This window comes from Poeciliopsis prolifica, unplaced genomic scaffold (assembly GCF_027474105.1).
Source record: "Poeciliopsis prolifica strain line A6 unplaced genomic scaffold, Auburn_PproV2 SCAFFOLD008, whole genome shotgun sequence".
NCBI classification, from domain to species: domain Eukaryota; kingdom Metazoa; phylum Chordata; class Actinopteri; order Cyprinodontiformes; family Poeciliidae; genus Poeciliopsis; species Poeciliopsis prolifica.
The window spans coordinates 214,419-227,954 of NW_026562383.1; the positions used below are offsets into that span (position 1 = coordinate 214,419).

The 13,536-nt window shown below is 35.6% G+C and overlaps 1 protein-coding gene across 1 annotated transcript; it reads left to right on the top strand.

The window, feature by feature from the left end:
• The first annotated feature begins 1,316 nt into the window (after positions 1-1,316).
• LOC129361790 (tissue factor-like) lies at positions 1,317-12,393 on the top strand. The gene is made up of 7 exons (XM_055032889.1): positions 1,317-1,538; positions 2,308-2,425; positions 3,904-3,990; positions 4,685-4,794; positions 5,953-6,131; positions 8,776-8,941; positions 11,769-12,393. The coding sequence occupies exons 1-7, from the start codon at positions 1,475-1,477 to the stop codon at positions 11,912-11,914; spliced, it is 870 nt and encodes a 289-aa protein (XP_054888864.1). The 5' UTR covers positions 1,317-1,474; the 3' UTR covers positions 11,915-12,393.
• The last annotated feature ends 1,143 nt before the right edge of the window (positions 12,394-13,536 follow it).

Sequence of the window (13,536 nt, forward strand, 5' to 3'; positions counted from 1 at the left end):
AAATGTATCAGAGATTAGATCAAATTTTGAATGGTATGATCTCATTAACACATTTTTGAGGAACACCTGGAATATGAAATTATGACTTTTATTAAAAGGATATAGTAAAAGAACACTCATCGAGTCATTTTAGACCCACAAAATCAAATTTAATCTGAATAACTTTAAACAAATCAGACCATCAATGACAATTAACTTCACAAAAATGTTCCTGCACTCAATGGTATTTTCACACATAGATTACTGCATCACAACTTGGTCACTCACTGGAGATACATTATTAAAACCTATAGAAATGTTATTCAAAAAGTTGATAAACATTCTTGATCAAAATCCTCTGTCTTATCATCAGTGTCATATTTTGGAAAAATATAATATGCTTAACTTTGAAAACTTTATTAATTTTAAAAACAGTTGCCTTATCTACAAAGTTCTTCATGGACTCACTCCACCTCCACTTGCTATATATTTTAAGCAAAGAGCCGAGCGAGGTCTCGGCACCAGGGCGTCTTCCAGAGGAGTCCTGGAGATACCTTACAGAAAAACAACATTTGGGCAACGGTTCTGTCAGTCAGAGGGAGTCACTTCATCTTGTATGCCGACTAGGATCAGAGAGTGTTCCACCTATAGCGTTTTTAAAAAACACCTGAAACAATTTATTAAAACTTCCCAGACATGTCTTCATTTTAACTAACTTTGTGAATGTCTGTTAATGTTTGTTAAATGTTTGTTAATTCTTGATTGTATGTTTATAATGTCTTTTTGTTGTTTGGGTCTCCTTGTCTAGGACTACAGATGGAAATTAGCAATGCTATAATCTGGCTCATTTACAGTCTATACAGTAGTGTTGATTGTTCATTAATGTGCACTGTCCTTAATAAAGATTAACAATTAACAATTAACTTATCTGTCTGTGGGCTAATGTGAACAAACTGAACAAATTCTCTGGAACTAAAGTGGTTTCTGGTGAGTCTGATCTGTGTTAGGCCACAAAGCTTCTTGGTTGTCAAGGCAACAAGAGCTCAAGCTGTTTGTTTCTTACAAAAGAACCACTGATGAGATGAATAGCTTGTTTTAATTTCCAGACCACAATCTTTTTTCAGACCACATGCCATTCCAATGTGTTACTCACTGCGTTGTCATCTCTTAGTCCTCTTCAGAAATAAAAACGACTGAAACTCAAGTTTCCCAATTTTCAAATGAATGTGTACAATTAATCATAAGGCATTCATGCTCTTCAACACAGGCTTTTAGGGAGGGATTCAGACTGAGCCCCATATGTGCAAACATGTGGAAAGAATCAACACACAGCAGGCAGACCCTGAATGTTCCCCTAGCTCCACCTCACAGCAGCTCCCACGCTCTCTGCCCTACAGCAGAGAAACAGTCTGAGCCGCTGAAAATCAGCTCTTTTCAGCTCAGGTAGTTAGTGAAGGACCACAGATTGCCTTGGAACAGATTCTAGTGTGTCAACATGGCATGTCTAAAAACTCTGCTGTCTGTGGGAGCATGTTTGACTGTGTGGAGCATGACCACAGGTAAGTCATGAGATTATTGTTTTCTTCTGTTCTGGTACAAGTCATCTGCACCAGCCTCTCTATGAAACCTCCACACAGTGCAGTTGTAAATGTTGCTGTCATGTTCATGGTTTACTTCTGTTGGATACCACAACATTATTGAGTATAACTAGTCTATTAGTTTTTTAACTAGAGAGAAGTTAAATCCTCTACAAACTACCTATGTAATTTAACAATGATGTACATTTTGTTTACATAGTTAGATGATGTTAGGATGACAATTGTCTGAATGTTTACTGACTTGCCAGTGTATTCCTGTGAATAAACAGCCTTCTTAGAAACCTACCGGTCAGAGCTTATATGATTTAGGAACTTTAACTTTGCTCCTTTCTGGTGCTCCACCTCATATCCGATTCAGAGTAAAACGTTCATGTTTATTCTGCCTGTTTAAGGGATATAGTGGAACTTAACATTTTTAGCATGTGATACCTTGCTTTTTTATTGAGCTTTTTCATTGATTCACATGTGGAGATAGTAAATTCAGACTTTTAGTAGAAATGAAACACTATGGTTAGCTGGAGATAGGCACCAGCACCCCTCTTTACCCCACTAGAGACTAGAGTGTTAGAAAATGGATGAATGGATATTTTACTGTTACATTGTGACAGTTTGAACAAATATGTAAAAAAAAAAACATTTTTGTAAAGGTTACATACAGCAACTTTGAAGAATACAATTGTCTAAATACTTCCATTCTAAAGAGACAAATGTTTTCTGTTCATATTCTCAGGGGACACTTCTGTACCCAAAGCACAGAATGTTCATTGGACATCTGTAGATTTTCAAACTATTCTCAAATGGACTGTTGAAGAGTCTGGGAATACTTTTACCATCCAGTACTCTGAAAAGTAAGTGAGGACACTTTTTTTTTTATCCTGCCTTTGATGATCAGCTGTTGCCTGTTAGACTTAAGCAAAGTCACATGACTTGGAATCTGGATTCCATGACTTGAGTCACAAAATTGTGACTTCAGATTTAACTTGGTAAAACCTGGAAAGACTTAGGACTTGACTCATACTTTCATACCAATGAGTTAAGACTTCAATTGAATGTGAAACATTTTCCTCAAAAAGACTTGAGATCTTAAACCAAGAAGAAAGTTTGTTTTCTGTCTGGTTTCATGGGTGTGCCTGGCACGTAACAATTAAACTGTTCCAGGTGAATGGTCAAGGGCAGTGCATGGTCCTGGCCATTTCGAAGCAATTTCATCTCCTATGCACTGCTTCCACCGTTTTGTTTATCTGCTTTCATTCTTCATACTACAAAGAAAGCAAAGATGATGACAGAGCTGGAGATGTCTGTTCATCCAGAACTATCCGAGGTTTGGGAAAAGTTGGGAAAGAAAAAAAGATGACTTGTGCACAGAGTCAGCCAAATGTCCCATAGGTTACAGCAGCACCATTCTATACAATAGTGTTAATGCATTTTCAGTAAGACTTTAATTGCAGACAGTTCCTCCAGACCTGTTGGTCATTTCAAGCTGTGACAGTTGAAACTACCAAGTGTCACCAGCGGAGCGTGAGTGATGCCACTGTTTTGGCTGGTCCATGTTAGCTCAGACTGTGGGGTGAACTTGATCTGGTGCAGAACAGTGCAGTGGCAGGACATTGCCTGGAGAGCCAAATCTCTGATCTTTTGGTCTTAACCTAAAGTGCATCTGAGCAGGTAGACGCTGCAGTAATTGTTTCCATTAAAATCAACTGTACAAAGAATGCTGTTCTGATACAGATTAATAAATAATTTGATTGGCTAATTTAAGGATGTGATCTGTATCAAGTAATATTATAAATCAGGGATTTCTTGTTGCAGTTGGTTGACATGGGAATATTTGGAATGTCTATAGAAAATGTATTTATTTAGTTTTTTATTCTGGAGAACATTTTTTCCCTGTTTTCTGACCGTTTCATTTTTTTGGCAAATATTTCCAGGTAAAAGCAACATCACTACTAACTTTCTGACATTTTGAAGTTCAGCTTCTATCGCTGGTTGTTCAGACAATCAACAGCAGTTTTCAAAATTATTTTATAAATTCAGATATTAAAAATTATTACCCAGTAATTAATAAAAGTAATTGATTGAATGACTTGTTTAATACTTGGAATCAAAAGTCTAGGATTTTACCTTGACTTGGGGCTTGCATGTGTTCACGAGGAACTTCACTTGAAATTTGTCTTGATATTTACTTGTGACTTACAAAACAATGACTTTGTCTAACCTCTTCTTGTTTACAACATCTGCTGATTGTTTCTTTGGTGTAAAATAATTGTCTTGTTGTGTTTGGAGGTTTTTCTTCTGCTAAGATCTAATTTTGTCATAAACCTTTCAGAAATAAGGACTGGATGGATGTTGCTAACTGCTTCAGAACAACAGAGATGGAATGCGATTTGACTCAAGAGCTTGAAGGATCGGACAAGTGAGGCCTTACTGATGACATTTAAAACTTTTCACAGTTTGTTTTATGAAATAAAGATTTTTTCTCAGAGAATTTAATATTTTACTTGCTTTTTCCATTACCATTATGATAAGTTAAAGTAAAGTCTACCATCTCTTGTAAAACTGAAAAGACAAAGGTACTTTTAACACTTGAAGAGATTTAATTTGAAATTTGACATATGAGTCTTATATTCTTTTATGAAAGCAGCTGAAATGTTATGGAAAATCTTTAGAAAGGGTCAACTTTTCTTAAAAATTATCATAAAAATTGACAGTTCAGAAATATTCTATCTTTTATTCTATATGTTTAGATTTATGTGTTGCATCAGGTCTGAAGAAATAGAATTAGCAGCTATAACTATTATCTTCCTGTTGATTCCTGTCTTTGTTAATTCACAGTTTTCTGCTCAGAATGATAGATGCCTAAATATAAAATTAATAGAATTAAACTCCCTGATCAAATTTCAGTGGCATGCAGACAGGAACTGATGCGCCAAGGTTTGCTGCCTGCATCACAACCTCGTAACCAAGACTTGTGAGAGGCTTTTAAATGCTGAAGTTAAAATTAGTCAGGCAAACTGTATGAGTTTAGATGGGGGTTGGCAGTTGCTCAGTATAGAACAAACAAACCCCAGAAAGAGAGAAAATTTAGGAAAAATTTTCTGTCTTCACAGGAACTATGAAGCTGATATCAGAGCAGACTTTGACAAACTTTCCGATGAGTTTGGCTTGGACTATGACTTCCCTCACACCTATTCCCCAATATTTAACCCCTACAGAGAGAGTAGGTATCACATTACCGAACACCCACACACAGACATGTGAGCACTTGACAGCTTTCGCATTTTTTATATTTATGACTTTCTCATTCATTAACGGTCATGACTCAAACTTCCCCTCCAGCTTCAATCCCTTTTTCATCAAAGATCATGATCTGGCTCCACCGCTTTAGCATAGAGCTTTTCTCCTCATTATTTTACCCAAAATGTTAATTGAAACATGAAAGTCAAGAACAGACACTAAAAGTTATGTTCATCAAAACTCCCCTTAAACTGGAAAGTACCTCCAGCAGAACTAGAACCAGGCTCTGTCATGAGGTGGTGGTGTTTGGGGTGGTGAGGCAGCACGCTGGAGACCCAGGTAAGTGAGTGATGATAATTTAATGGTGAAAATCAATTCACAAAACACAGTCCACCAAGTTATCCGCAGGTAGGCAGCACGGCTGAGCGGAAGCCAGGGCTCACACCGGTAGCAACAGGTATTACAGGTCGAAACACATAAAGGATGGCAGACTATAGAAAGTACGACTACAACAACAGCAAGGACCCGACGAGGAACAGAGGACACAGGAGGGACTAAATACACTGAGGGCAATCAGGGGAACAAGAAACACCTTGGAACAGTCAAGGGGAAGACAGGACAACAAGAAGACTCAAGACACAGAAACTCCGAATAAAACACAGAAAAACACAGAACCTGACAGGCTCAGTGTTAGGTTCTATTTGATCAAGTGACAACTGAAGCTACTACTATGATTACTGTTATATTTCTTTACAACTTTTAAATACTAAAACAAACATATCCTTAATAACCAGGATGTGTTTTTCTAGCTGACTATTTTGAGTTACATGAAATGTTAGTACACAAATATAAAACTATTTGTATTGTGTTTTACTTCTGGAAAAGATAATGGACACAGATACCAGGCATCTGTGTCCATTATAGTATTTTTATAGTATTATAAGTTAAAATGCATCAAACTGATCATTATAACTTTTTGACTCAATCAACATTGTAAGCACTAAAAATATTTACCGTTGTGAGTGAGTGAGTGATATGTGGACCTTCTGTACCTTCTGTACCTGTGATGTGACTTTCCCTGAATTCTTACATGCTGAGCTAGACAAAACATCTCATTATGACTGCTGTCTCATATCGGTAGGCAATATCAGCGCTTTGGAATTTTCCATCACGGATGTTGATGAGGGCACCGTCATCCTCAACATCACACATCCGCTGACCTCCATCACTAAGAGAGGGAAGCAGCAGACCATCAAGGACATTCTGAAAAATGATCTCCAGTATAAGATCACCTACTACAAGTCAGGAAGCACAGGAAAGGTATGCTGCTTGTATGAGGACAGTATCTATATCAGCGCTTTAGAAACTCTGTTTTATATCAACAGCTGGGATGATGGTAAACACCTTCTTGTTTTTAAATGTTATTAAAACCTCAGTTCAGGAACAATCATCACTCTGGAGGATCATCTTCTTGTTTGTGCCCCTCAAGCCTTTTACTGGCCTATTTGTAGATTTCCTTGGGAATATAAAGTACAGTCTATTCTATTCCATAATGCATTCACAAAACTTATGTTTTAATGGTTGATTGCTTGTATATGTTGGTGTAGATGTATACAAACAAGCACCACTGAAGGTCTTCTTTTGGGAGACTAACATATCCTGCAGTCATTGTAGCGCCCAAACTCAACACCACCAAGGTCTGGCATGAATTTACACTTTTTACTGAGATATTTCTGTAGATTAGCAGGTCAGTCAGTTCATCAGTGCTATGCTGAATCCACACAAATCTGGAAAAAAGAACACAATTTTGCCAACTCAAATAAAACAACTTTGAAGAAATAATATGTATGTTGAGGCTTAAAGCAAGCAAAAGAACAAAAGCTAGAATTGGGAAAGGAAAAAGACAACAAAGTTAAGCAGATTACATGAGAAATTCAATACAAATTGATAAAGTCTTCAAGACTTTTGCATTGGTACTGTACTTTAAAGAATACAAATATGAAGTTACATAGAAAAAAGGGTTAGATTAAAAAGGATTAAAAAGGGTTAGGTTAAAAAGGGTTAGGTTAGAAAAAATTTGGATTTGGGCTTGAGAAATTTACAGCAGTGGATATTACATTTTGCTAAATTAACATTATGTTTATAACAAAGACTTTATTTCTTGGAGTTTTCAAACAGAAGAAACCACCTGACATAGTTTTAAAGTTAAACAGTAGATCTATTATCAATTTTATTTTTAGAAATAAAAAATATATTTCCAAAACATTTGAATAGGAGAGGTCCCAGAAAGGATGAATGATGGTTTCCTCAGAGTTGTTGCAAAATGAACTTTTGGCCAAAATCTAAATATTGTAATATTAACATAATAATATCTGTGCAGAATCCTTGGAGACACTTTTCGAATCTTATTAGCCATGAAGTATTTCTTCGCTATAATCAAACATCACTAAAAATATTGTCCCAGAAAAATTTAGAAGCTGAATTATTTATAATGGTTTCTTAATTTAGCGAGTTTTAGATTTTGAACCTAAATGTGAGTTTACAAAAGATAAACATAGAGTAGTAAATTGTGTTAACTTTTCATTAATTTTGTTAAACCTCCAAGAGTTAAATGAACTACAGGTTTTAGGTTAGCACTTAAAAAAACTGAAATAATAAGAAGACAGAAGTGGGAACTATTTCTCAGTGTGCTCAGCTGCATGTTTCTGTGTCCTTTGTGGCATCTTGTGTGTCATTAAAACAAATGTTGGTTTTAATGCTACTAACAGATTATAAAATTTGAGGATTCACAGTAAATTCTTTGGAGTAGAAGTCAATGTGATGTATAAAAAAATGTATTTATCAAATTAGAAATCTTGTTCATGCAACTTGAAACAAGTATTTAAAGAATCCTAAAGTAAAATAATAATATGAGTTGATATTGTGAGAAAAACTAATAGGTAAATGTGTGCTCTTTAACTAGATGAGGGAAGTTTTTTTTTCTCGCATGTTATGAACAAAAAATTGGTTTAAATTAATTAATAAAACCCAGACAGAACACTGAAGAGAGATCAAAATCAAGCATAATTGCATGGCAAGGCAATGGTTAAGATAATTTATCAGCAAAGTGATCTAAAAACTGTTTCAACAGTCTAATAGTTAGGTTAAGTACCAGTTAACTAACCTAACTGGTTAGATAAGGGTTACTAAACTTTATCTGCTCTGCATCCCCAGAACTAGAACCAAACATGGAGAAGCAGCATTCATCTGGAATAAATTTCCAAAATCAACTGAAACACTGAGTTTCTTTAAATTTAAACTAAAATCACATTTTCACAACCATTAACCTCCATTAACAACCGCCCCATTTTAAACTTTAAGATGGGAAGAAGGTGGATCCATGGATGACGGGCCTCATAAAGGGATTCTTGATTGAGGATTGGCTGAGGCAGGGACAAGGTGATTGGATGATGCAGGTGAGAATGCATCATCCAATACAGCCTCACCTGTATAATTGCCATCATTGTCTTATGAAGCCATTTATTTGCACCAAATGCTTCAGAATGGCCTTTCCTCACCACTGGCATAAAGGAACACTAACATGATTGTAAAAAACCTCTGGCAGAACCAGAACCTGGCTCAGTGTGAGCAGCTATCTGTCATGTGCTGGGGTTTTGAGAAGACAGAGCAAACACACAAAAAACCACAAATGCCTTGGTCTACATGTATTTTAAATGTTTAAGAAACAATTGTTTCACTTTCACAAGTTATGAGAAATATAATGTCAAAACTGAAAAAAAAAATGTTTCTTGTTTTGCAGTTCTCTTGATATCAGAGCTGAGGATCTAAAATGTATTAAACTATCTACCTTTTACCCCTCAAGTAGTACATCAAGTTTAGCTTGAAGTTGCTTTTTAGTTGAGGGCCTGAGAGGATCTTTGAGCTTTCAAAGGTGAGAGTCAAAAATCTGATTTCTATCTCACAGAGACATAAGATCGCTAATTCCAGCTCAGCAGAAGTTTCAGGACTGGACGCTGGACAGACCTACTGCTTCATGGTGGCAGCTTTTATTCCCTCCCGACCTAAAGCCAATCAATTTGGAGCCTGGAGCACACAGCAGTGCAGACGAGGAGACACACACTTCACCCAAGGTGCTTGCACATGTAGACATAAAGTTCAGAAGCGTTAAGTTTTTTATCCATGGTGTAATGAAGCAGTAGAGCTGTTGTAATTACTGTAGTTACTTTCTCTCAAATATCAGTCATTTATGTATTGGTGTATCAGGGTAAAATATGTTTATAAATATTTATTAAATTTTTGTAACCTCTATTAAAATAAGTAAGACAGTTGAGCTATTAAAATTTATCCACATTAAGCTGCCAGGAAGATTTTAGCATCTTGTTGAAGATGGGATGAATTCAGCCTGGGTGTCTAATGTGTTTAAATACTAACTGCAGCATCTATCCTCCCTCCCTGCTAACTCATTAAAGCCTCACAGGTGCATCTCAATACATTAGAAAAATCATAGAAAATCTCTATTTCAGTCACTGAAATCAAAATGTGAAACTAAGATATTACATACATACACTGTAACAAATTGCCCTGTATTTTTACAGTAAAATGCTGGCAGCAGGGTTGCCAGCATTATACTGTTAATTATACAGTACCCTTGCTGTAGTCAACTTTACAGTATATTACTGTCACAAAAGAAATCTTTTGATTACAGCACATTGCTGTTTTTAAAAAAATCAGATTTACAGTAGACTACTGACAGCAGTGTTGCCAGTATATTACAATTTTTCTATGGTACCATCACTGTTGAATTCACATACAGCTTACTACTGTAAATTTCCAATATAAAATAGAAACATGAAAAAAAAACCACTTAGAAAATGTAAGTTCCATCATGTCAAACATTTATTTGGGAAAAAAAAGAACCAACTCAAACATTGACGTATACAGTCTTTAGTGGGCCACATGATAAAGACGAAGGTTTTGAAATGACAATGTATGTGTGCCTTAAACCTAAACCTTTTCAAGAATGTTGAGGGTAAACTGTCCAAAGTAAGTCATATTCTGGAAAAACAGTAAGAAAATCACCATCTATTTTGTGAAATAAATTTCTTAACTGATGTAAAGAGTATTTGAATAAAGCATGAATTGTGGCCTTTTGATTAGTCTGAAATAAAATAAGTGTGAAATAAATTATGGAAATAATGCATTGTGCAACTCAGCACACTACTTTTTCAATACAAAATACTACTTTTTGTGGAAGTGAGGAACAATATGATGCAACATAAAACATTTAACTTTCAATCTAAAGCATAGAAAAAAATTGCAAATTTTAGTTAGATAAAAATTTAAATGAAACATTTAGACTTGAATTTCCTTTAGGGCAAAACCAGAGCTCCAACTTCAAATGATAAAACAATGAAAGAATATTAGACAACACTGCCAAGATAAGTTAAACATGGTGCCTGTACAGTCAAAATTACATCTGAGGAACAGAAAGTGGGAGCCTTAACAAAATTTATGCTCTTAATTAAAAGAGATGTCTTAAGATTATGCTGACCTTTAAACCAAATAAGTCTCTCAAGAACAGTCCTGTTCAGGGATAAGTTGCCTTCATGCCTGTATAGTTTTTTGTTTGTTTGTTTTTGCGTGGAGGGGCAACAATATCTATAGCTTGGTTAGAAAGTTCTCACTATGAAATTCCACTCAAAGTCCATGAGGTTTTTTAGCAGAGTTGAAACACAGGGGATGACAGTGACAGACTTCTTTTGAAAAGTTTTCCCTGTCCTCTTGGAGATGATCTTGCTACACCTGGCCTTGGTCCGGGTTGATATCAAGAAAGCCCCTGAAAATGCAGTAATTTCAGATTAGCATATGATGCTTAAGGAGTCAGGGTTTAATGTGTGCTAGGTGAAGACAAACTTTTGAATGTTAAGAATTAATAAAGAGACACCGGCATAACATTTAAACAGTTTTCTGCCAAGTCAACTCTGTGAAACTCCAAATTCCCAGTTGCTAGCATTCACCAATTTCACTTTAGCAGCTAATCATAGCAATTCAAGTCAAATTACACAAAAGAAAGAAAAAGAGCTTCCAAACATGTCAATATTTGTAAATATGAATAATCAAAAATAACTTACCTTAGGATTGGCTCATAAAATGCAGGATTCAAATGGATTCAAATGGATAGTCCTTGTAAAGAAAGTTCTAGAGGTTGCTTCCACATGTCACAACATGTGGAAACATTTATTTGTTTCCGCATGTTGGAAACAACATGTGCTTCAGTATTTCTTCAGAAATACTGAAGCGTTCTGTTTAAAGAGAGCCTCCTTACCGTTGAATCTAAAATCATTCCCAAAATGTAATGCTACTCACAGTATACTACAGTATTTTATTAAAAACAGTAATAATTGCCCAGAATGCATTGTTTTTCACGGTGCAGTACCGTTTTCAGTAGAAACAGTATGATAGTGTTCAGTTTTGGCCGTTTTTTTACAGCAATTTGTTACAGTGTATAAGAAAACAAATGAATGTGAAATATGCATCTTAGTACCTTACTTTGATGTCTGGAAATTTTTTATTAATTACTTAGGTAGATCATATTCCTGATCTCTTCCATCTTGGGTGTCTGCAGGTAGGACAGTCATAAATCTGCACCAAAAATGTCCTTCTATATTATTTAAGAAGTATATCTGAAGCTGGGCTTCAGTGTATTAGGCCAGTGAATTATAAAACATCAGATTTAGTTGGAAAAATTCTCCTATAATATGGATGCTTCTGTATCAATATAATTTTATAAATGAACAACTCAAGGTCAGGCAGGGACCAGAGAAACACAAGCGTCCTCAACGTGAGCAGGTGTCTTCACAGCCTGGGATCCAGCCGCTCAGTGGGATCAGAAAACTTAAGAGTTTCCCCACAAACATGATGTTTTTTTTCTAACTGAGACTCTTTCTGTTCCTGTAGATTTAAGCCTTGGAGCCTGGGTTGGCATCATCTTCATCCTGATCATCGTTATCATTGTCTTCATCACAGCAACTATCCTCTGCTGCAGAAGAAATCATAAAAGGCTCAAAAATATCCAAACAGCTCAGCCATTAGCTCCTATCTAAGGTGCACATTATTTTCTGTCTGTCCTTTTTCTTACATTTATCTGAACACATTTCATGCTTTCTGATAGGACGATGAATAGAACTGCATAATGAAGAAAAGAAGGTTTTCAGACACAAACTCCAGAATGATCCTCCTGCTTTATTGTTTATCAACAATAAAGTTAAAGTACCGTAAATGAATGAATATTCAATTCAGAGTCAGAACATTGCATTTCCATTAACAGAAAGTTGCTGGTATCATAGACAAGGAAATGTTAAGTCCTTCACCAGTGCTGTATAGTATTTAGGTCAGATTTCTGTAAAGCAACAATAATAAATCAGATAAAAGTCTTTGAAAGTCATTTTATTTCAGTGTACCAAACATTATGAAGAAAAATGTTTATCTTGTTTATATAGAATGAACTGATATTATTCACTTCAATGGTTTATAAATTCTATGTTTTTTATACATTGTGTTCCAATAAAAACAACAAAAATGATTTCTTCCTTCCTTTGCATTGGAAAGACTGAAATGACACTATGTCATATAGAGTCACTTCAAATATTTGTGAATGCTGACGAGTCAGGTGGTTGATTACTAACTGGGTTTAGCTGGGAGAGAAAGCAAAAAGGAAGACTGAGGAAAGATGCATAATCAACCCGAGATGAACAGATACTGAAGGAAACAACAAATCAGCTGGAAAACAGCAACACTGATCTAGGAAACAATATACAAATGTACAAAGAACACAAAAAATAAGTAAAAAAACTAAATACTAAGAAATAACCGTATTTAACCTATTGTTAAAAAACCTTTCCAACAATAGCAGCGGTTTCTGATATGGGGAACATGGGCAACAACTGCCCAGGGTGGCACCTTGTGGGGGCAGCATGAGCGCCTCCACCATGCCTCCATCCTCTGAAGCCCCTGGCCTCCTGCTCTTACAACAGAGGATCTGAATGGAAATAGTAATAATAATATTTTGTGTTAGTTTTAGCAAAATCTTTATCTCTAAAATATGCTGTAGAAATAAACTTGACATGGAGTATTACAAGACTTCAGCCGTTATAAATCACAAGGAAGATGGATCAAGTTCTTTAAGATAATATTTGATATGAATTGGTTCTAAAATATAAACTAATTTGAATTCATGGCTTAATAGTGATGAATTCAGTGTTAACACCATAAAAACAATGAGGATCAAATATGGATGTCAAACTGATGGTTTCACTGACAATACTGGACTTGATGGTAATAAAAAATAAAAAATAAAAAATAAAAAATAAAAAACTAGGTAGTGCAGCTGTAACTGAAGGCAAGACGTGGAATTTATAATCTTGACAAATTAAGTGGACAGCAAGCATTGTTTTACAACTCCAAGGTCTTATAAAGACAGACCAAGCATTCCAGTTCACTTTCAAATAGCTACATACGTACCACCCCATCATTCAGGGACATTAGGGAAATTAATCTTTGTAAGGGTTCCTAACAGGGGGCTCCACAAATCCAAAAATCTCGTAGAAGAGCCTCTTAAAGTAAACCGAATTTTCTCAAGTTTAATGAAATACAACGTATCTCGAAGCCAGTGGACATATGATGGAGGTTGAGGCGACTTCCATTTCATTATAATCACTCTCCTTGC

What these genes read in the sequence shown, in the direction of transcription:
- LOC129361790 (XM_055032889.1), top strand. Translation starts at nt 1,475, where the DNA reads ATGGCATGTCTAAAAACTCTGCTGTCTGTGGGAGCATGTTTGACTGTG. An exon ending in TGTGTGGAGCATGACCACAG is followed by an intron (nt 1,539 to 2,307) that starts GTAAGTCATGAG and finishes TCATATTCTCAG; the next exon opens with GGGACACTTCTGTACCCAAA. An exon ending in GAGCTTGAAGGATCGGACAA is followed by an intron (nt 3,991 to 4,684) that starts GTGAGGCCTTAC and finishes CTGTCTTCACAG; the next exon opens with GAACTATGAAGCTGATATCA.